We start from the raw sequence: 22,033 nt of genomic DNA on the forward strand, positions 1-22,033 counted from the left end.
GACCTACTTGACATATTCCGGGTTATCACTGGCAGTGTGAAAGGGGCAAATTCTAGCGACCCGGGATATATTGCCGGGACATATTACCCGTGTATTTTCCGGAATGGCAGTGTGAAAGGGGCTTAAGTCTGTGTCTGAAGTCAGTTGTAGTTCATGTGTTTCTCTTTTCTTCAGTGATTCTGTTTGTTAACAGCAGCTGTTCATCACTAATGCTCAATCAGCACTTAGTTAATCGCTTAATCACTTAATTGCAAAATTTTAAAACTTACATGGTTTAAGCCGAGGCAATGTGTTTACTCAAAAGGTTTGAGTTACGTGACTTGTCGGGTTTTACAGTGTAGTATTCATGTTCATGATGCAAACATACCGCCAATGTGAGAAAAGCAAGTTCAGGTAAAAAAATAAATAAATAAAAACAACAACACAAGCACATAATGATGAATTAAAAATAAAATGGTTTCTTGACATAATTATAGACTTAGGATTGTTGTTTACATACATGAAATCCATAGTGAGCTTGTAACTTGCAATGGCTCCTTGTTTTGCTTAAAAAAAAGGTAATTAAAATAAAAAAGCAGCACATAATGAAGTGTTATGGAGGTTTTATTTTAGCTCTGAATGTATGGAAAGTGTCACAGAAAGGGCATGAACTCAATCTTACTTTCAGTGTCTTTCTCCATTTTAACAGTCAGATCAAAGAAAGTACAGTCAGATTTCTTCTCAACAGGTCTGGCGTAGTACATCGTCAGAACCTGAAAACAGCCGAACGTCTCAGTTTAGATGTTACACACTTTAATCTTGCTGTTGACTGTATAAACGCTCATGAACACTCACTGAGAGAGTGGCTGTTCCAGTTCCTCTAGCAGTTACAGTGAAGTCCTGGTTTATCTCCACCTTTTGAGTGAATGCAGACGTACTTGAGTCATCAGAATAATCAAATTCATGATGTAATAAAGATACCACTGAGATTTTCACTGACCAAACATGAGACTATTGATGTAGGCAGATAAAAATGATGGATGACAAACGACAAAATTTATCCATTATCCAAAAAAACTGACACGAGCAGCAAACAGTTTGAATCTAGTAGATGAGTTATTCCTCACATTGTGTGACCATGTAAGATGTGCATTCTCTCTTTTGATAGTATATCTGACAGGTTTGCTGCTTCCTTCTACAGACAGCTCCACTTCCATATTGAAGTTTTGTCGGTCCTTCACCTGCGTGCGATACTCTGCCACGGCCTGGAACACCATGATGGTCGCCTAGAAAAGACAGAAAAGTATTTAAATCCTGCCCCGTAGTGTCAGTCCTGCACTTGTTCTGCTGTCTATCAGTCAAATGATGAGGTGTTAGTGAACCTGTGTGGTGCCAGATCCTCCATAGTGAGACTGTTGTCTGTTCAGCCAGTGCACTGCTTCTCCTGCTTTATCAAAGTCTTTTGCCTTCACAAGCGCCAGCACAGCATAAGCCGTGGCCTCTAGTGAGTGATGATGCTGTCCAGGGACAGTCCAGGACCGACCGGCTGTTTCAAACACAACACGTGATTATAAAGGGGCAGTTGTGGCCAAATGCTAAGAGAGTCAGACATGTATCCTGAAGGTCGTGGGTTTCAGGTGTCAGTGCCATCAGAAATTGTAGGTGTGGGGAGTTAATGAACAGCACTCTCTTCCACCTTCAGTACACATGTCAGAGGTGGACTTGAGCACCGAACTCCCAGTTGCTCCCTGGGTGCTTCAGTAAAAATGGCTGCCCACTGCTCTGGGTGCGAGTTCATGGTGCGTGCGTGTGTGAGTGTGTGCACTTGGATGGGATAAATGCAGAGCACAAATTCTGAATATGGGTCCCCATAAGAACTATTTGTGCTTATGTTCTCTATCTGTTCATTAGATTACTATTACTGTTACCAATGAATAACATTACACAACAAAACGACTATTTTTAATAATGACTTGACTGACCTCCACGTTGGGTGGAGTGTTTCATCAAAATGTCTTTATCGAGTTTGTTCTCATTGGCCATGGCATATGATGTCATCGCAACAGCGTAAGGATTGGTCAGTTGTGGAAGTTGACCTTCTAAGAAGAAAACAGCCTTCCTGATACTTTCATGCAGACTCTATAGTGTTTTTGATATTTAAAGCAACAATAAAAGAAAAAAGAATTAACTGTTAATTTATAAATGAATGTTTTTGGTAAATACAATGGTAAAAGAGGTGTATTTAAATCTACTTCTTTAGAACAGATCTCTTTGGCCTCTTGCATGGCAATCGCAACAAAAGCCGTCAGCGAGGCATCAGCATCATTGCCCTGTACGTCACCCTGGAACAAAGCACAAATAAACAAACTATCACTAAAATGTGATATTCTGCATCTATCATTGACTGCACGATGTTGAGTTTCATGTTTGGCAGCAATACCTATATCTACAGCAATACAGCAATATCTATCTTCTCTGAGCATCCTATCGATCAACAGAGTAGTATGTTTCTGCTAAATTAACTGAGATTTTGACAGAAAATAATCAGAGGTGGATACTCCAGGGGTCAGAAAGTAAAAGTCCTGCCATATTTTTGTTCCACCCGTGAACTCAGAAGCTGTTTTCACCAGAGGAGGAAACAAGTCATTCTGATTAAATACGAAATAACTATTTTCTTTTTTGTACACTTTGGTTAATCATCCATATGAAACTACAGCAAACAAACAAGGTATGACTCTAATATTTACAGTGAATTAATTTTAAACATATGTAATGCATGTGGAAATGTAAACTTTAGACACACAGAGATATCAAGAACCAGAATATGAATCATCAAGAACATACATTCATCAACAACATAAGTTAATCTTAGAGGAAGGTTTATTTCAGCATTGCACAAATGTTTGCTGTAAAACAATATTGCAATTGCTTAGAAGCAAACTTTTTTTCCTCCTCGGAAAAAACTCCTTCATCCAAGGCTGTGCCTGGAGTCAGATGTGGTTCTTGTGTTTCTCTTTTCTTCAGGGATGTTAATTGTTCACAGATGTTCATCACTAATGCACAATCATGATTTAATTAGTCACTTAATTATCTCATTAACTTTAACCCTTTGAGGATTTGGGATTTGACTCGAGATTCGTTTGTGACTTGGAAGCAATGACTAGGAACCAACTGGTGAAATCAGCTGCTGAGTTCATGAGAGGAACAAATACATGGCAGGAGTTTTACTCTTTGGCCCCTGGACTACCCACCTCTGTAGCCTATATATTATGACCTTCTTAAAAAAAAAGACAAACATGTTGCAAATTCTGCAAGGATTTTGCAAACATTAGTTTCATTTTACACATTAATTGTAGGTTACTGTTATAACTTAATGCAGTTTTACTGATAGCTGCCATTCCTGTTTTCCTCCACAGATGAGTTTAAATACTGGGTGTGTTCGACTTGAAGCATGGCTACAGACGGCGAGAGTAGCCGCTTGCAGTCGGGGGCGGACATCTTCAGCCCCCGTTAGTGACACTCACGCAGTGTTTGCATACTTTATCACAGATGAAGTGAATTAAATGCAATATTTGTAAGATACACAGACGTTTTAGAAACGTTTTCATGAGCAGCAGAAACAGTTTTTACACACTGCTTATTACAGCACCATATTTTCAAGAATAAAGTTCAACATAATCATATACTATTTAAATACTAATACAGTGGGGTATAAATGCTTTTATCAGTGTTAATAAAAATAATAATTCTTTACATTTATATAGCACTTTTCTGGGCACTTAAATCGCTTTACATTGACGGGATATCTCCTCATCCACCACCAGTGTGCAGCATCCACCTGGATGATGCGACGGCAGCCATATTGTGCCAGAACGCCCACCACACACCAGCTTATTGGAGACAGAGGGATGAAGCCAATCAGTGGATATGGGGATTGTTAGGAGGCCATGATGGTCGGAGGTAGTGATGGGAAGATGAAGCCTCATGAAGCTTTAAGCTTTTCAGCCAAGTGGTTAACAAAAGGGTTAATTTCTGGAAACTTCATTTGCTCACAATACCACCTGGTGGCCAACAAGTGTAAAACAAGCAGATATATTACAGACAGAGGGAGAAGCACACGGCTGCTGCCTGCAGATCGAGGCGGGGCTGCACCTGGGGCAGGGTTGCACATGCAGCCCAGCCCCACACCTACTCTGATTGGTTCAATCGTCTTTCACAGACATAAATTATAGGAAATCTGTGCATAGTTGGTGTAGGACGGAGAATGCTGTTTAAAAAGCTAAAAACGCTGTACAGTTTTATAAAGCCTTCATAATGTACAAAAGTAGAAAAAAAAAAAAAAACCTTAGCCTGTAACTCGCCATGTCCCTGAAATGATTGTTTTGTTAAATTAAGATGATATTTAGGCTAACATACGAATATAGTAAATTAACCCTCAGATGGTTTCTGGGGTCTTTTCTGACCCCAAATGACTTTTGCTCAAATTAAAAAAAAAATTTTTCCCTTTGTCCAAATGGTATGAAACCTTCTATGGCTCTCAAGACTTTCTAGATCTACAAAAGACAAAAAAAAAATAAATAATAATAAATTGGAATGATATCTGTTTTTATGTTAGCGTGACAAAAATTGTGGTCTTCGGGGTCTCTGGAGACAATCAAAATAAGACTAAATTCATCATCAAAATCAGAAACAACGCAGAACACATCAACATAAATGGCACAAATAAAGTGGCACACTTCCACCAATGCAAAAAACATCCACAATGCTAAATTATATTGCTCACAACACACGTACACACACACACACACACACACACACACACACATTTTTGAGACTATAGAAACTGTTCTCTTATCATTTGTCAAATAAAATCATCCAAAATGCAGAACCAACACAAATATAAAGTGGTGACACTGACACCAACAATGTGTATACAAACACACACACACACACTTGTGAGGATATAAAACAACAACTGCTCTCTTATAATTATTTAAAAAAAAACATGCAAAATGCAGAACCACCAAAGAGGGAGAGAGAGTGCGAGAGAGATGACAGGATGAGACAAAACAATTTAGCACGCACACACACACACAAACCTGCTCCAATCCCGTCTACAGAAGTCATGCGGTTTACCATGCTTACTGCCTGCAATGCATGTGTTCATATGTAATATAACTGTTCATTGCTGTTCATTTTTGTTCTGTTACAGTTAGTAACTGAAATGTTGATTAAAATTGTAGAATTATATTAAAAACAGATGATTGAAATAAATGATAAAATCTTAAGACTCCAACATTTCTTTTCGTAACATTTTGTTCAGGTTTGATTCTAATCATAATGTAACATTACATTATTGAAAAACGTTTTCAGTAAAAAAAAAAATACTAAACTATAATTGGGATTTTATAATATTTAGATATGAATCCAACTGAATCCAACTTGTGAAAAGATAAATTTCAGGTAGTCAAATAGCCAATAGCATATAGTGGAGCTCTATAGCCCTCTAGTGGTTAAAGTGATTTTTTTTTTTAACTGCATTTTCCAAAAAATGGGTATAAATGTTACATTAAATCATTTTAAATTATCCATGCTATCCCCATGAATGAAAGTTAGAAATCTGGGTCTTTTATAAAGTGAATTTTACATCAAATGCTGTTTTTTTTTGTAAAAAGCCTATTCAAATAAATATTTATTTATTTATTAAAAGATATCATAAATCCTCCAAAAACTGCACAAATGTTGAGTAAAAACATTAACAAACAGAGTAAAATTACATAAAAAAAAAAAAACTAGTATCTTGTTAAAAAATTAAATGTTATTGTCTAGGGTCTGGGACCCCAAGAAACATGAGTGTGGACAGAAACGAAGACCATCAGAGGGTTAATTGGGTTACTTATCCACAGTAAGCCGATCAGGTCTTCAGATAGAAGAATGAATTATGAATTAAATAATTTTAGAAAATATGATTATTTCATATAATCAGAGTATGAGAAAGGAAAATGAAAGGGGTGTATCATTACTGTTTTAATTTATATAGCATGACAAGACAATTATTGTTACATATACCGTATTTTTCAGACTATAAGTCGCACCTGGGTATAAGTCCCATCAGTCCAAAATTACGTCATGACGAGGAAAAAAACATATACAAGTCACATTTATTTAGAACCAAGCACCAAGAGAAAACATTACCGTCTACAGCCGCGAGAGGGCGCTCTATGTGTTCAGTGTAGACTACAGGAGCACCGAGCAGCATAGAGCGCCCTCTCTTGGCTGTAGACAGTAATGTTTTCTCTTGGTTCATTTCTCTCGGTTCATGTCAAAATTAATTTTGATAAATAAGTCACACCTGACTATAAGTCGCAGGACCAGCCAAACTATGAAAAAAAGTGTGACTTCTAGTCCGTGAAATACAGTAATTATCCGTCATGCAGTTTATAAATGACACTGCAATAGTCTAATGTGTCTGCCAATTCAATTTTTATGAAACTTTGAATTTTCTTTACTACATTGTAAAACATAGACCTTTTCTATCCTTTATTTCAGGAAAATATTATTATATTTCTTCACTTTCTAATAGCTCCTCGTTATTAGAAAGTGAAGAAATCGATAAACTTTTATTTCTATCGGCCAGTGATGATTCTGAAAGGACAAACCTGTAAACCGTTGCTATAGTAACGAACACAATTTCATGATAATTGTGCTCTTATTTTAGTGCATTCTCACAGCCACTGTCAAATATTGAGATAAACTTTAGAAAGTATCATCTATTTATATTAAACTGGGATCTTCTCCGATATCCATTTTGTGACCATTGAGCCGATTCTTTTCAATCAGCTGGAATGATTCGGGACATTCTACGTTTAATGTGGCTTAATGCATTAAAACAGTGTTTTTAAAAGACCAAACTCAGTAAACAAATGAATAATAAAGCATTATATTCACTGACAGACAGAGATGAGTCCAGAATAAGAATGCAATGTGTTTAATTACGTGTTAAGCGTTTTCCTCCCATAGAAAACCATTAGACTAAAAGGAAAACGTGTAACGTGGCGTAATGCATTAAAACGTGTTTTAAAAAGACCCAACTCAGTAAACATTTTTAATAACACATTTTATTTACATACAAGCAGGTTATGGGTGGAAATTAAACACTTTGCGTTCGTATTCTGTGCTCATCTCTGCTTGTCTGTGAATAGAATGCATTATTAATAATTTTTTTACTTAGTTTGGTCTTTTTAAAACACTGTTTTAATGCATAAAGCCACGTACTTTCACATTAAGCATATCCCAATTATTCATTTGTGAATTAATCTGGTCAAGAAGAGTAAACTTGCAGCAGCTAACATCTCTTGATTCAATAAATAAGACATAGTGAGTCAAGTTAACAATAAAAAACTGCATCATAGTAAAGGCTTTGTAAAACTGTACAGCGTTTTAGCTTTTTAAACAGCATTCTCCATCCTACACCACCTACGCACACATTTCCTATCATGTAAGTCTATGAAAGACGATTGAACCAATTAGAGTAGGTATGGGGCGGGGCTGCATGTGAAACCCCACCCCAGGTGCAGCCCCGCCCCAATCTGCAGGCTGCAGCCGGGTGTACTTGGACAGAGTAGGGGTGGGTGGATCGATCTAAATATTGATGGTATCAATGCCAACACTGGTATTGGTATCGGATCGATACAATTGTAATTGGATCGATATTTTAATTTAAATATCTCTTATCTACGTTCATTATACTTTGCTTGTGTCTTCTACCTCTACAATGAGCAAATGCTACTTTCACATCCTAACCCACTTTGCTACTCCTCCCCCTCCTGCTGCTCTGCTGTGATTTGTTGTTGTGTCGTCACGTGACTCACTGACACAACGCGCCGAGGAGCAGCGAACAGAGTGAGCGAAGCTGATAGCACATTGAAGTCCAGAAGCAGAGGCGGACATTCCAGGAGCCAGAAAATAAAAGTCCTGCCATATGTTTATTCCACCCATGAACTCAGCAGCTGATTTCACCAGAGGAGGAACCAAGTCATTCCTTTCAAGTCACCAACAATTCTCAAGTTAAATCCAAAGTCCTCAAAGAGTTAACGTTAATGAGATAATTAAGTGACTAATTAAATAAAGATTGTGTATTAGTGAAGAAAAGATAAACACAAGAGCTATAACTGATTTTAAGCACAGCCTTGGATGAAATCAGTTGTAAGGAAAATAAAAAAATAACGTTGTCACCATACTTGTGGTCAGTATTTGCTTCATTTGGTCTCTAGAGCCTTTTAACAGTTTTGGTAAGTTTGCTTCTAACAATGCATTACTGTTTCACGACAAACATGTATGCAATGTAAAAACAAACTAGGAGATAACTTATGCTTTTGAAGCCTGTTTAAAAAAACTGTGATATTTTATTATACATTTCCACCATAATACTTCTATATTAAGAGGAAAAGAAAACCGTTTAGGATTACGCATTTAACCATGATCATTTATCATATGATCCTCAACAGTGGTGACAAATAATTATACATACTGCAGTGCATTATGGGAGTTTTCATGTATTACAACATGAAGCATTTTGTTGATTGTCACCATTGCAGAGATTCATATGATGGTTCTTGATATCTGTGTGCGTCTAAAAAAGCACTGGAGTTAAGATTTTTGTATGTGTTACACAGATTTAAAATCTATTCTCTGTAAACGTTGAAGTACTTTTTTTTGTGTGCTGCAGTTTCACTGGGACAATTATTTGAACTCTAAACTTCTTGAAAAAAACACACATTATTCTCAATATAATCACCAGCTCATTGTGCCTATATGTTTATTGTACACCACTGATCTCTCGTCTCTACAACACCACACATAGGGCTACAGAGAGAGAGACCTAACACAACAAGTCAAGGGTCAAGAGCACAACTAATCCAAACACTGATCTCCATGATGGTGGCATCATTTTAACCAATAAAACATCAACACCTGATCCTCTGTAATTCTCAATAATAGCAGGTGTAAATCATTAATGCACAATTATCATTTAATTAGTCACTTAATTATCTCATTGACTTTAACTATTTGAGGACTTGGGATTTGACTCTAGACTTGTTGGTGACTTGAAAGGAATGACTTGATTCCTCCTCTGGTGAAATCATCTGCTGAGTTCATGGGTGGAGCAAAAGTATGGCAGGACTTTTACTTTCTGACTCCTGGAGTGTCCACCTCTGTCCAGAAGGGGGGCTCAGGGAATGTAATTGCACAGGTATATTTGTTCTTTGTTTGTTCTTCAGTAATAATTGTGTGCACTTTATTTCATTTGCTTTTAAAACCAGAAAAAATTGAGAGATTTCAAAAATGGAGAGATTTCATTCACCTCAGAAATATTGACATAGACCTATGTACTGCTCTCCCCTACACAAATGTTTTTTAAAAGTATCGTATTGGTATCGGTATCTGCAATACTGACCCTATATTTATTTGGTATATGATCGGTACCAAATTTTGCAGTATCATCCACCACTAGGACTGAGGTGTAAAGTCCAGGGGTCAGAAAGTAAAATTCCTGCCATATTTTTGTTCCACCCATGAACTCAGCAGCTGATTTCACCAGAGGAGGAAACAAGTCATTCCTTTCAAGTCACAAACTAGTCTCAGGTCAAATCTCAGGTCCTAAAAGAGTTAAAGTTAGGGAGATAATTAAGTGACTAATTAAATGATGATTGTGCAGTAGTGATAAACACCTGCTGTTATTGAGAATTACAGAGGATCTGATGATTTATTGTTTAAAATGATGCCACCACCATGGAGATCAGTGTTTGCTTTAGTTGGGCTCTTGACCCTTTTAATAATTCAAAATAACTTGCTTTTAAACACTTGCGGTTGTGTTACATAGTACATTAACATTAACAGATTGCTGAATTAAAAGCTTGAAATAGCAAATTAAATTGCCCTTTTTATCTTCTAAAGCATTGAAACAAACATCATGAAGGTGTCTCTCTTCGGTTTGTCAAACGATGTTCAGCTATTACTGAACTACAAAAAAAAAGTCCTATTAAACAAATATTATTGTATTGCTTAAGTATTGGGGGAAAAATTTGTACTGGCTCAGGATTTTAGACATGAGCACTTATCATATGATCCTCAAGAGTGGTGACAATAATTATTCATGCTACAGTGCATGATGGGTCTTTTTATTATGGTGTTACCCAGCATGCACTTCAGCTTGAAGCATGTTGTTGATTGTCACCATTGTTTAGATTCATATGCCAGGTCATGATGTCTTTGCGTCTTAGTAGGACAAGGTTTGAATGTATATTCATTGCATACATTAGATTTCAAATTAATTTGTTATAACTATTAAACAGTGGTTCATTTACATGTGGCAGTTCCACAAGGTAGGTAATTTAAAAACTGAACATATGTTAAATTAAGTAATATTGTTTGGAAATAAACCGGATGATGCCTAATAATTACTTCATGTAAAACCAGCTAGTAACAGTTTTCTGCATTGATCTCACTGCTTTATAACAGCACATGTACTTTTACAGAGACATATCTACCACGGAGAAGCCAAAGGTCAAGAGCCCAACTGAAGCAAACACTGATCTCCATGATGGTGGCATCATTTTAAACAATAAAACATCAGCATCTGATCCTCTGTAATGCACAATAATGCCAGGTGTTCATCACTAATGCACAATCATCATTTAATTAGTATTTTAATTAGTCTCATTGACTTTAACTCTTTTAGGACTTGGGATTTGACTTGAGACTAGTTTGTGTCTTGAAAGGAATGACTTGGTTCCTCCTCTGGTGAAATCAGCTGCTGGGTTCATAGGTGGAACAAAAATATGGCAGGACTTTTACTTTCTGACCCCTGGACTTTACACCTTTGTGTGTAATATATCTGCTTGTTTTACACTCGTTGGCCACCAGGTGGTATTGTGAGCAAATAAGGTTTCAATAAATTAACCCTTTTGTGAACCACTTGGCTGAAAATCTTAAAGATTCATGAGGTTTCATTTCGCAATCACTAGTCCGAGGCCAATGGGCGAATTTAGCCAGGATGCCGAGGTCATACCTCTACTCTTTTCGAAAGACATCCTGGGATTTTTAATGACCACAACAGAGTCAGGACCTAGGTGTAACATCTCACCCGAAGTACGTTGTATGATAAATGTGACTTAATACAACAGTGAGACTACAGTAAAAAAAAGCTTTTACAATTCTAAAAACACAGATTTGTTGCCATTATTGGAACTGAGAAGGTTCGTCTAACCCGAAACATACGTGATCATAGTCATGTGGTAATTCTAGCCAATCGTGAGGCATCAGTGTCGTCATCAGTGCTCTTGCAGCCGGTGTAGAGAAACTTCAGTGTCTGAATCAGCAGGCTGCTCTCGAAACACTCTCGTGATACTTTGATGCAATACGTGACGGTCATGTGGCGTCTCAAGTCGGACAAAATTCCTAACCGCCATGCACTGCTTCAAGTCAGACTGCGATCAGTTTGCGCAATGCTGCGTGAATTAGAACGAAACCTACTCCTGCGGTACTATGATGCCACATGTGATAGTCAGGTGGCGTCAGCGCCATCTCAAATCGAACAAAATTCCTAACCGCCATGCACTGCTTCAAGTCAGATTGCGATCGGTTTGCGCAGTGCTGCGTGAATTCGAACGAAACCTACTCCTGCGGTACTATGATGCCACATGTGATAGTCATGTGGCGTCAGCGCCGTCTCAAATCGGACAAAATTCCAAACCGGCATGCACTGCTTCAAGTCAGATTGCGATCAGTTTGCACAGTGCTGCGTGAAGTCGAACGCTCCTACAGTCTTTCATAGTGACATTTACCACCATCTCTCCATGAAATACAGCTGAATCCTCTTTGAAGGAGCCAAATTGTGTTTGTTTGTGCAGAACCAGCCATTTGAGAGCACCGCAGAGCACATCTTCGTTTATAGGAACAAGGTCATTGGCCATGGCGAAGACTTTAGCCACATATGCTGTCAGCCTTTCACAGTCAGAAACAAATGAAAATTAGTTACAAGTAATAACTTGCTACCAATAATCTTCAAAAATATTAATGATAATAAATTATTACAGAAAAAAAAAAAAACTAAAACTAAAATACCATGTGCTGCTCGGCCTGTGTGTCCATGCAGCATAGGATCCATCTGTTTTACGGTAACCCAGCTGCCGCTGATAACCTTAATACAAAAAGCATGAGGAAAGAATATTAATTTGTTTATTATATATTATATTAAATGGTTTATTATTGAATTTGTTTATTATATATACATTTGCATCTTTGAGAGTACTTTATGATATTATTCCAAATCATAGTCATATTCTTTATATCTGTTGTGTCCTGCTGACCTATGTTGATATGGTTGATGGCTTCATTTCGGCGCTCCATGCCAACAGTCTCCCACTGATGGGTGCTGTCCAGATAATGAGTGGCAATGACAGGTAGAGTCATACCGATCATTATCTGCTCTCCACATCCACTGGGCTGGATAATAAGGCGACCCATGAAGTCTCCACTGATGGCCTGCTCGACTGTCTGTGTGATCTTCTCTCCTGGAGAGGTAAAAGAGATTATTTACTACATTTCTTATGAGCTGTTGTTTATGCAACATGTGGTCAGAACAAAGACACATACCAAAAAGCTTTGGTCGGACTTATGCTCATGCAGGTTGAGAGACATAAACGTGTTATGACACAGTGACATAAACATGATGGTGCATCTGACCTTCATCAGAATCCTTTAAAGTCAAGTCATTTCACTCAAAAGCTATCTTTGAAAGCTTCTCATGCAGCTATTTCATTCATGCAAGTACAGCTCCTATCTCTTTGAATGGGGAAACATCAAATTCTCCCAAGCTGTTTGCTAGTGTATGATTACATTTCATATTTGAATCAACAATGAAATCTGACAAGTTTCTCATAAATATTTTTTATGCTTAACTCTTTCCCCGCCATTGACGAGTTATCTCATCAATTAGAAGAGAACACTTCTCCGCCGTTAAAGAGTTTTTATGGCTGTTTGTGTTTTTACTGTTATGCCCTCGGTTGAGGTCTACAAACCCATCATGTCCTGACATGCTGAGTCCATTTGGGCCTGGCTTGGGCCTTTTTTCAGAATGGAATTGGCTTGGGCTTATTTAGTTTCTCTCATTTATTGTGCCCACATTGGCTACTGTATAAAATACTGTTACAATGTTTCAATTATAAATATTATACATTGCAATGTATATATGCATGCATTGGCATACAGGTGGCAGTTGATCATGCAGAGCATCAGAGAGAAGTTGGAGCTTAGAGAGTTACTAAAAGTTCCAAATATTTTGGGAAAAGCTGCATTTTGAAGAAAGCACTTTGTTTCCTTTATTTATTGTCTTAAAGCACAACGTTTTGTTGATATTGTGAGTGAACAAAAATAAAAGTAGACCCTTTACAGTTATGAATGATGATTTACTCTTAACTTATGAGTAAAAATTATGGTGTATCCACGGAAAACATGCAAGTGATCGTACTTGTGCCTCCATGTCCTGCAAAGCGCACTTTAGCTTCCATTATTGGATATAGCGCACATTTATCTAGGTTTAACGTTTAAACATTGTTATATGCTTGAATTGTTTTATTATATCCATAGATTTTATTTTAGGCAAGTTGTGATGATTTGAGAAGGCTAAATTGATCAAACATATATGATCAGCTCACTCCGCTGTCGCCTCTGGCTTGCTTAGTTGGGGACACTTCATTTACAGCGATATCATTGACTTGATTGCACAGATACTATCTAAAATGAACTGAGATGATGACATCACTGAATTCAGTGATGAAATGCCTTTACCTGTCACTTTGCATTATTGACACACTGTTTTCCTAATTTATGTTGTTCAGTTGCTTTGACACAATCTTTTTTTGTTAAGTGCTATATGAATAAAGGTGACTTGACGACTCTGCAGTGGTGTTACTCAAGTAAAGCACCCATTTGGTAAATGAGCCAGTGAGAAATAATAACTTTTAAGTAGGGTCCAGTGCCTTTTCGATACTTTTAAAACGGTACCTGAACCGATACTTAAAAAAAAAAAAGAACCACAAAAAAACTATGGATAATATTAAAGAACATTACAAATATTTAAAATAAATCCATAGCTTTCACCTTGGATGCTCTCATTTCCCAAGTTGTGCTTCCCTTAATCTAAGGCTAATAAATGTATTTCACAATTTGGTTATTATTTAATACAAAACCACACATGTTACTACAGTATCTCTGTCACTCACTCTGATATTAAATTAAGATGAGTGCTGTCTTTAATCAGTTCTGTGAATTACTGTATGCTCATTCTTTATAAAGTAGCAACAATGTCATTTTTAAAATACAGTACTGTTCAAAAGTCTTAGGCACATTAGTATTTTCACCCCCAAAAAAGGGTTTTAAGCCAGTTATTTATATATTTTGCTGTAGTGTGCCAGTAGGAATTAGTTTGCCATAAATTTTAATTTTAATAATCTAGTGTGATTTTGAATGCACAAGCAGTCTGACAACGGCAAAATGAATGTTTGGAAATGTAAACTGATATTTTATACTGACACACTACAGCAAAATATATAAATAACCAGAGGTGGATACTCCAGGGGTCAGAAAGTAAAAGTCCTGCCACATTTTTAATCCACCCATGAACTCAGCAGCTGATTTCACCAGAGGAGGAAACAAGTCATTCCTTCCGAGTCACAAACTAGTCTCAACTCAAATCCCAAGTCCTCAAAGAGTTAAAGTCAATGAGATAATTAAGAGACTAATTAAATGATGATTGTGCATTGGTGATGAACACCTGCTGTTATTGTGCGTTACAGAGGATCAGATGCTAATGTTTTATTGGTTATTATGCCACCATCATGGAGATCAGTGTTTGCTTCAGTTGGGCTCTTGACCTTTGGTTTCTTATGTTAGATATTTCTCTGTAAAAGTACATGTGCTGTTATAAAACAGTGCGATCAGTGCTGTGCAGAAAACCGTTACTAGCTGGTTTTACATGATGAAGTAATTATTAGGCATCAGCCTGTTTATTTCCAAAACAATTTTATGTATTTATTATTAACAAGTGTTCAGTTTTTAAATAACCTACCTTGTGGAACCGTTGGTTTAATCACTATAATGAATACATTTTCTAATGTATGTAATAAATATACATTTTTGAAATCTTTTCCTAATAAGACGCACAGACATCATGACCCAGCATATGAATCTCAACAATGGTGACAATCAACAAAACGCTTCAAGCTGAAGTGCATGCTGAAGTGTAATGTGTTAATGTTTACTACGTAACACAACCACAAGTGTTTAAAAGCAAATTACTTTGAATTATTAAAAGGGTCAAGAGCCCAACTAAAGCAAACACTGATCTCCATGATGGTGGACTCACCACAATTATGGTGACAAAGTTTTTTTTTTTTTTTTTTTCTTCCAGTTGATTTCATCCAAGGCTGTGCTTAAAGTCAGTTGTAGTCACAGGTGGACATTCCAGGAGCCAGAAAGTAAAAGTCCTGCCATATTTTTATTCCACCAATGAACTCAGCAGCTGATTTCACCAGAGGAGGAACCAAGTCAATCCTTTTAAGTCACAAACTAGTCTCAAGTCAAATCCCAAGTCCTCAAAGAGTTAAAGTTAATGAGATAATTAAGTAACTAATTAAATGTTGATTGTGCATTAATGATTAACACCTGCTATTATTGAGAATTACAGAGGATCAGATGTTGATGTTTTATTGGTTAAAATGATGCCACCATCATGGAGATCAGTGTTTGGATTAGTTGTGCTCTTGACCCTTGATTGATTGTGCTAAGTCTCTCTCTGTAGCCCTATATGTGGTCTTGTAGAGACGAGAGATCAGTGGTATACAATAAACATATAGGCACAATGAGCTGGTGATTATATTAAGAATAATATGTTTTTTTCAGAAGTTTAGAGTTTGAATAATTGTCCCAGTGAAACTGTAGCACACAAAAAGGTACTTCAACATTTACAGAAAATAGATTTTAAATCTGTGTAACTGTGCTTTTTAGACACACACAGATATCAAGAACCAGCATATGAATCTCTGCAATGGTGACAATCAACAAAATGCTTCATGGTGCAGTACATGAAAAACTCCCATAATGCACTGCAGTATGTCTAATTATTTGTCACCACTGTTGAGGATCATATGACACGATCATGACTAAATGCATAACCCTAAACAGTTTTATTTTCCTCTTAATATTGAAGCATTATGGTGTAAATGTATAATATCCCTATTTTTTTTAAAGAATAATGCATTTGAATCAAGATCAAACAGGCATTAAAAGCATAAGTTGCTTCCTCATTTATTTCTGCATTGCACAAATTTTTGCTGCAAAACAGTAATGCATTCGTTTAGAAGCAGACTTAAAAAAAAAAAAACATTAAGAGGCTCAAGAGCCTTAATGAAGCAAATACTGACCACAATTATGGTGACGAAGTTATTTTTTATTTTCCTTCCAACTGATTTCATCCAAGGCTGTGCTTAAAAGTCATTTGTAGCTCTTGTGTTTCTCTTTTCTTCAGTGATGTTGATTGTTAACAGCAGCTGCTCATCACCAATGCACAATCATAATTGAATTAGTCACTTAATTATCTCATTAACATTAACTCTTTGAGGACTTGGGATTTAACTTGAGACTTGTTGGTGACTTGGAAGGAGTGATTTGATTCCTCCTCTGATGAAATCAGCTGCTGAGTTCATGGGTGGAATAAACATATGGCAGGACTTTTACTTTCTGGCTCCTGGAATGTCCACCTCTGGTTGTAGTTCTTGTGTTTCTCTTTTCTTCAGTGATGTTGATTGTTAACAGCAGGTGTTCATCACTAATGCAGAATTATCATTTAATTAGTCACTTAATTATCTCATTGACTTTAACTCTTAGAGGACTTGGGATTTAACTTGAGACTTGTTTGTGACTTGAAAGGAATGACTGGATTCCTCCTCTGGTGAAATCAGCTGCTGGGTTCATGGGTGGAATAAACATATGGCAGGACTTTTACTTTCTGACCCCTGGACTCTCCACCTCTGTAAATAACTGGCCGAACACCATATATAAATAACTGGCCGAACACCATTCTTTTAAGTGAAAATACTAACGTGCCTAAGACTTTTGCACAGTAGTGTATGTATAAAGTATGTATGATTAAATTAAGTATATTTAAATAAGTGTAATTAAAGTGTGTGTTCGTTCATATGTGTTAAGGGCTAGATTTTTGCTGGAGGCAACAGCTGTGGTGTGATGAGCGAAAACTTTAAAGAAGTTGAGAAACCGACTGCTCCCTCGTGACCTTTTGTAAACTGTATTTATGACAAAGAATACGCTGAACCCCCAACTGCTCCCCAGGTGCAACAGCATAAATGGCTGCCCACTGCTCCGGGTGTGTGTTTACAGTGTGTGTGGGTGTTCACTGCTCTGTGTGTGTGCACTTTGGATGGGTTAAAAGCAGAGCATGAATTCCGAGTATGGGCCACCATACTTGGCTGTATGTCACTTTCACTTTCACTTTTCACATAAACACATACCCTGTGTCCTCTGTTTGTGTTTAACCCCTTTACTTGCAAACATCGCCGACGGCCCCAGTTTATTATTGTTTCACTTTCGCAGCCCCTTAAACATCACTCTCTTATTTGATCTGGACAAACTGTGCATCAATTGAAAGTTTAAAGACTCTAGCTTCGATATTTGACCAACATTTTGATAAAACATTTTTGCAGTGACAGTTATTTAGTAATTAATGTCAGGAGTGCAAAATAATAAATCCGTATTGTGCCACATTTCGAATAGAAATTCACCACTCATTCATATTCAGTGACGTCTGCAGCGGTTTATTTGTGTTCACATAGACTCACTGAACAGCGTCAATAAGGATATATAGACCAAAGACGCATATCTGCGGAGATATATGGATATATCTACTGATGTTTACTCCATATTTCTTCAGACAGAATCATCATTTCTATTCATGTTCCACTGATTTACGCGATCAGATGATAAATAGCCTCTCCCAGTGCCGTCTCTGTGTGTTTGCTTCCGTGTACTCGAGCTGTGACCCAGTCAGACTCTGATTGGACGTTCTGACAGCGTCAGATCGTGTCACATGGTTCGTGAACAGTTCCTGGTTCATCATATCTGCTCACAACAAAACTGAAACACCTCTCTACACACGAAATATCCGAATAATAAACCTGCGATTACATTATTAGCATATTTTTACAATAGTAAACAACCAAATTCCACCCGTGATCGCAAAAGGATGTTATTACAAACACTCGATTGGGGTTCAAAGAGTTTTGAGTAAAAGTGTACTAATAATTTAATAAATTGTCTGATGTAGCTTGATGCTAACGTTAGCTCTAATGCTACTAAAAGCAGGTGAATTTTTTCATAATGCATTTCTGTCACAATAATTCACGTAAGGTCGTAAGAAAATGTTTTGTTGTATTTTTATAGTAAGACTTTTGATAAATAAAGGATAAATGCATACAGAGACTGAAGTGAGATCAGTGCTTTGTTGCTTTGTAAACATTGAAATTCCACAAAAAAGGCTGATAAACTAAAGGTGGAATAAAAACAAAAGAATAATGATAAAAGAATAATGCGGATAATGTGTCATACCTGGTGGAGGTGTGAAAGACTCTTTTGGTGAGAACAATAGAACAATGAATCGGGGAGTTGTCACAGACAAAAACACAGTCAGAGCACATATGAGTGTTTACATGTGAGATCTTACAGAGATGACAAGTGCCATACAAACCAATAGGGTGTCGGAATGGTATATGTTTATACTTCTAATCCAACCACAATCAAATTCACTCCACCCGGATGGAGCAATTTATCTGGATAGTTTTTTTTTTTTTTTAATGATGACAAATAAAAACAAGCCGAAATGAACTAGCAGAAACGAACCTATTTTTTAAATGTATGGAGTAGAAAGTACAGATACTTGTGTGAAAATGTAAGAAGTAGAAGTAAAAATTTGGCTAAAAATGTATTACTCAAGTAAAGTACCCAAAATGTATACTTAAGTAATGTAATGAAGTATTTGTACTTTGTTACTTGACACCTCTGCGACTCTGCTGCTGGCTGCTTGGTCATTACTTTAATAAACAAACTTATATTTAACAACAACAACAAAAAAATAAGAAATATAATCACGTTGCCATTACATACAAAACGTAACTATTTTTAATAGCTGAAACAGTAGTATAAGCTGTTTTGTGGGGGGGGGGGTGCACAGCAAAATCACCAGTGTTAACGCTCTGAGTGTGTAAACATTTAAACACGGACTACGTTTACAAGCTGTTAAAATTCGGGTTATGGTCGGGTTAAGGTCACTATTCGGGTTTCTGAAACATTCGGGATAACCCGTTTACATGCGTGAGCACAGAGAGTTACTCCTGTATACATGGAATGTGTAATCAGTCGCCAATATCCCGATGTAAACGGCGACGCACGGTTAGCGTCTGGACGTACGGACAACAGTAAGACGCAATATGCTTCATTTTTTTATGCGCCGTCTCTGCTCAAAAGACAAAGATTCCTTACGAATAGAAAATGCGCAGAACACACATTTTTATGGGGATATGCCGAAATGTGTTTACAAGACCAAATATTTGGGTTAGAAAAGGGGTACCCCAGGTATAATATCCCGGTTTTTAAAAACCGGGATATGAGCATATCCGGGTTTTTTCCGGTGTTTACATGGCCGTGCGTGACCAGGTTATTGCTAATATTCCGGTTTTGAACGGGTTATTGGCTGCATGTAAACGTAGTCAATGAATCAGTCTTAAAAGTAACACTGAAGCAGAGTTGAAGTTAATGAGATAATTAATAAGTTAATTGAGTTATGATTGACAATTACTGAAGACACCTGATGTTAACAAGCAGAATCACCAAATGAGAAAATCACAATTTGTGTGTCAACATTATAGTGGTCAGTGTTTGCTTTAGTTGTGATCTTGGAAAATTTTCAAATTTTGTGTGTCAAGCCAAGAGTAAAAATCATTGTGTGGTGATAACCACAATCAAAGCCATAAGATTGCCTTGGCTCTGGTCTGTCTCCGTGTTATAACTCAGTTATCACAGCCACACAAAATCTAAAGTAAATAACTGAAGTGTCAAGATCCCAACTTAAGCAAACACTGACCACTATAATGGTGACATACACATTTTTGATTTTCTCGTTTGGTGATTCTGCTTGTTAACATCAGGTGTCTTCAATAATGGTCAACCATAACTCAATTAACTTATTAATTATGTCATTTACTTCAACTCTGCTTCAGTGTTACTTTTAACACTGCTTTAGTGTTTATATGTGTCCACACTCAGTGTTAAATTAACACTGGGGATTTTGCTGTGTGGGCTCAGGGGGTAATTCTGATAAACTGTCAGATACACACACAAAACTGTTTTCATCTAAATTTAAATTTATGTAATTCAATTGCATAATGGTTTTCCATTTTGATTACATAGTTTCAAGCATAAACAAATCAATAAACTTAATGTGATTCATATGCATCAGTCATACATTAATGAAACAGGTAAATTTTATGTAATAGTTCACAGCAGAGTGCCCACACTGCTCAGTGTTCATGTGTTTCCACACTAAAGAGTGTTAAGGTAGTATTGAAGCAGTGCTGGAGTTAAGAAGGTAATTATGTGATGATTGCAGTGGTGTAAGTACTTTTTTCTGACAGACAATACAGAAGAATGGTTAAAGGGAGAGAACAAAAAAATGCAGTGGCACAGGTCAAACATGTATATTTAGTTCAACAACAACAACAATTAAAATGAAACAGAACAACAAAACAAAATAATAATAATAAAATAAAAAATAGGGAAATGAATTAAAAGGAAACTCCATCATTTCCACCCTCATACCATCCTATATGACTTTCATTTATCAGATGAACACAAACTTAGAGTTTTAGAAAAAAAAATCTCTTTACATAATGCAAGTGTATGGGACATACAAAAATGACACTTAAAAAACTATACACAAAGAGAATATGACAGTAACTCATGCAACCCCTGTTAATGATTCACTGTCTTCTTAAGTGAAACGTTAAGTAAGAAAAATACAAATACCAATATTTTAATCTTGACCGTAATGTTCACTTTGTGTGGTTTCTGAAGTTGTCCTGTCCCCTGCATTATATGGAGTAAAAATCTTTGCTTGTGTTCATGTGAAGAAAGAAAGTCATGAACATCTGGGACAAAAGAGGTTCAGTAAATGGTGAGAGAATTTTCATTTTTGGGCGACTATCTCTTTGAAGAGCAAGATGTGATGGAGAGGCTAGAACTTTATTCCAGACAGAATACAAGAATGTGTTGAACTAATGAGGAAAGTCATAGAATTAAAACATACAATTTTAATGTTTTTAAAGGCCACTTTATTTGTATTGTCTATTCAATGTTACTGTCTAAAAGGACAATTCATCGTTTAAATGTTTATTTGGGGCATTTAGAGTTTTTTTCTCAAATATTGATAAATAATTATTTGTGACTAATTAGATTAATTAATGATAATTTAATATGAATTAATTAAAGCTTTCTTCCCCTATCTGTGTGTCCTGGAGCACGTGATCAGCACAGCTGCTCCACCAACTACTACAGTAGGTAGACAGCCTAATTGGGCAATACTGCCGCTTGTACCACCTCCGCGGCACTGTAATTCAGTCGCGTGTTAAAATCATTCGTGAAACTACTGCCAGGTGGCGTAAAGGGAGGGATTGCGAAATGAATGTAATTGTAAAATGAGATAATAGGAAGAAGTAAAACAACAATAACATTATAATATAACATTGTAACATCTTTAAAAAATATTCAAACATTTACAGTTAGTTAATTTCAAAAAGTAAGATAGTCTTAGGCTACAGTCTACTCATCAAAAATGAAAAGAAGACCTTTACACAAAGGATCATATGCATTCTATTGTTTTTAGACAGTAAATAAATATAAGGCCCATTATATATATATATATACAGAT

At 36.6% G+C, this 22,033-nt stretch overlaps 1 protein-coding gene across 1 annotated transcript in view; it reads right to left on the reverse strand.

Moving 5' to 3' along the window:
* The window catches only part of LOC113049957 (complement C3-like), a 149,971-nt gene that overhangs the window by 8,773 nt on the left and 119,165 nt on the right, over window positions 1-22,033 (reverse strand). The window contains exons 24-33 of the mRNA XM_026212713.1: window positions 12,351-12,554; window positions 12,106-12,181; window positions 11,826-11,985; window positions 2,232-2,321; window positions 1,962-2,118; window positions 1,362-1,525; window positions 1,107-1,265; window positions 835-894; window positions 662-752; window positions 500-545 (exon numbers count right to left, since the gene is read on the reverse strand). Coding sequence (XP_026068498.1) covers window positions 500-545; window positions 662-752; window positions 835-894; window positions 1,107-1,265; window positions 1,362-1,525; window positions 1,962-2,118; window positions 2,232-2,321; window positions 11,826-11,985; window positions 12,106-12,181; window positions 12,351-12,554 — 1,207 coding nt within the window. The remainder of the gene's footprint in view (window positions 1-499; window positions 546-661; window positions 753-834; window positions 895-1,106; window positions 1,266-1,361; window positions 1,526-1,961; window positions 2,119-2,231; window positions 2,322-11,825; window positions 11,986-12,105; window positions 12,182-12,350; window positions 12,555-22,033) is intronic.

The sequence above is a fragment of the Carassius auratus genome, chromosome 1 (assembly GCF_003368295.1).
Source record: "Carassius auratus strain Wakin chromosome 1, ASM336829v1, whole genome shotgun sequence".
In the NCBI taxonomy this organism is placed as follows: Eukaryota; Metazoa; Chordata; class Actinopteri; order Cypriniformes; family Cyprinidae; genus Carassius; species Carassius auratus.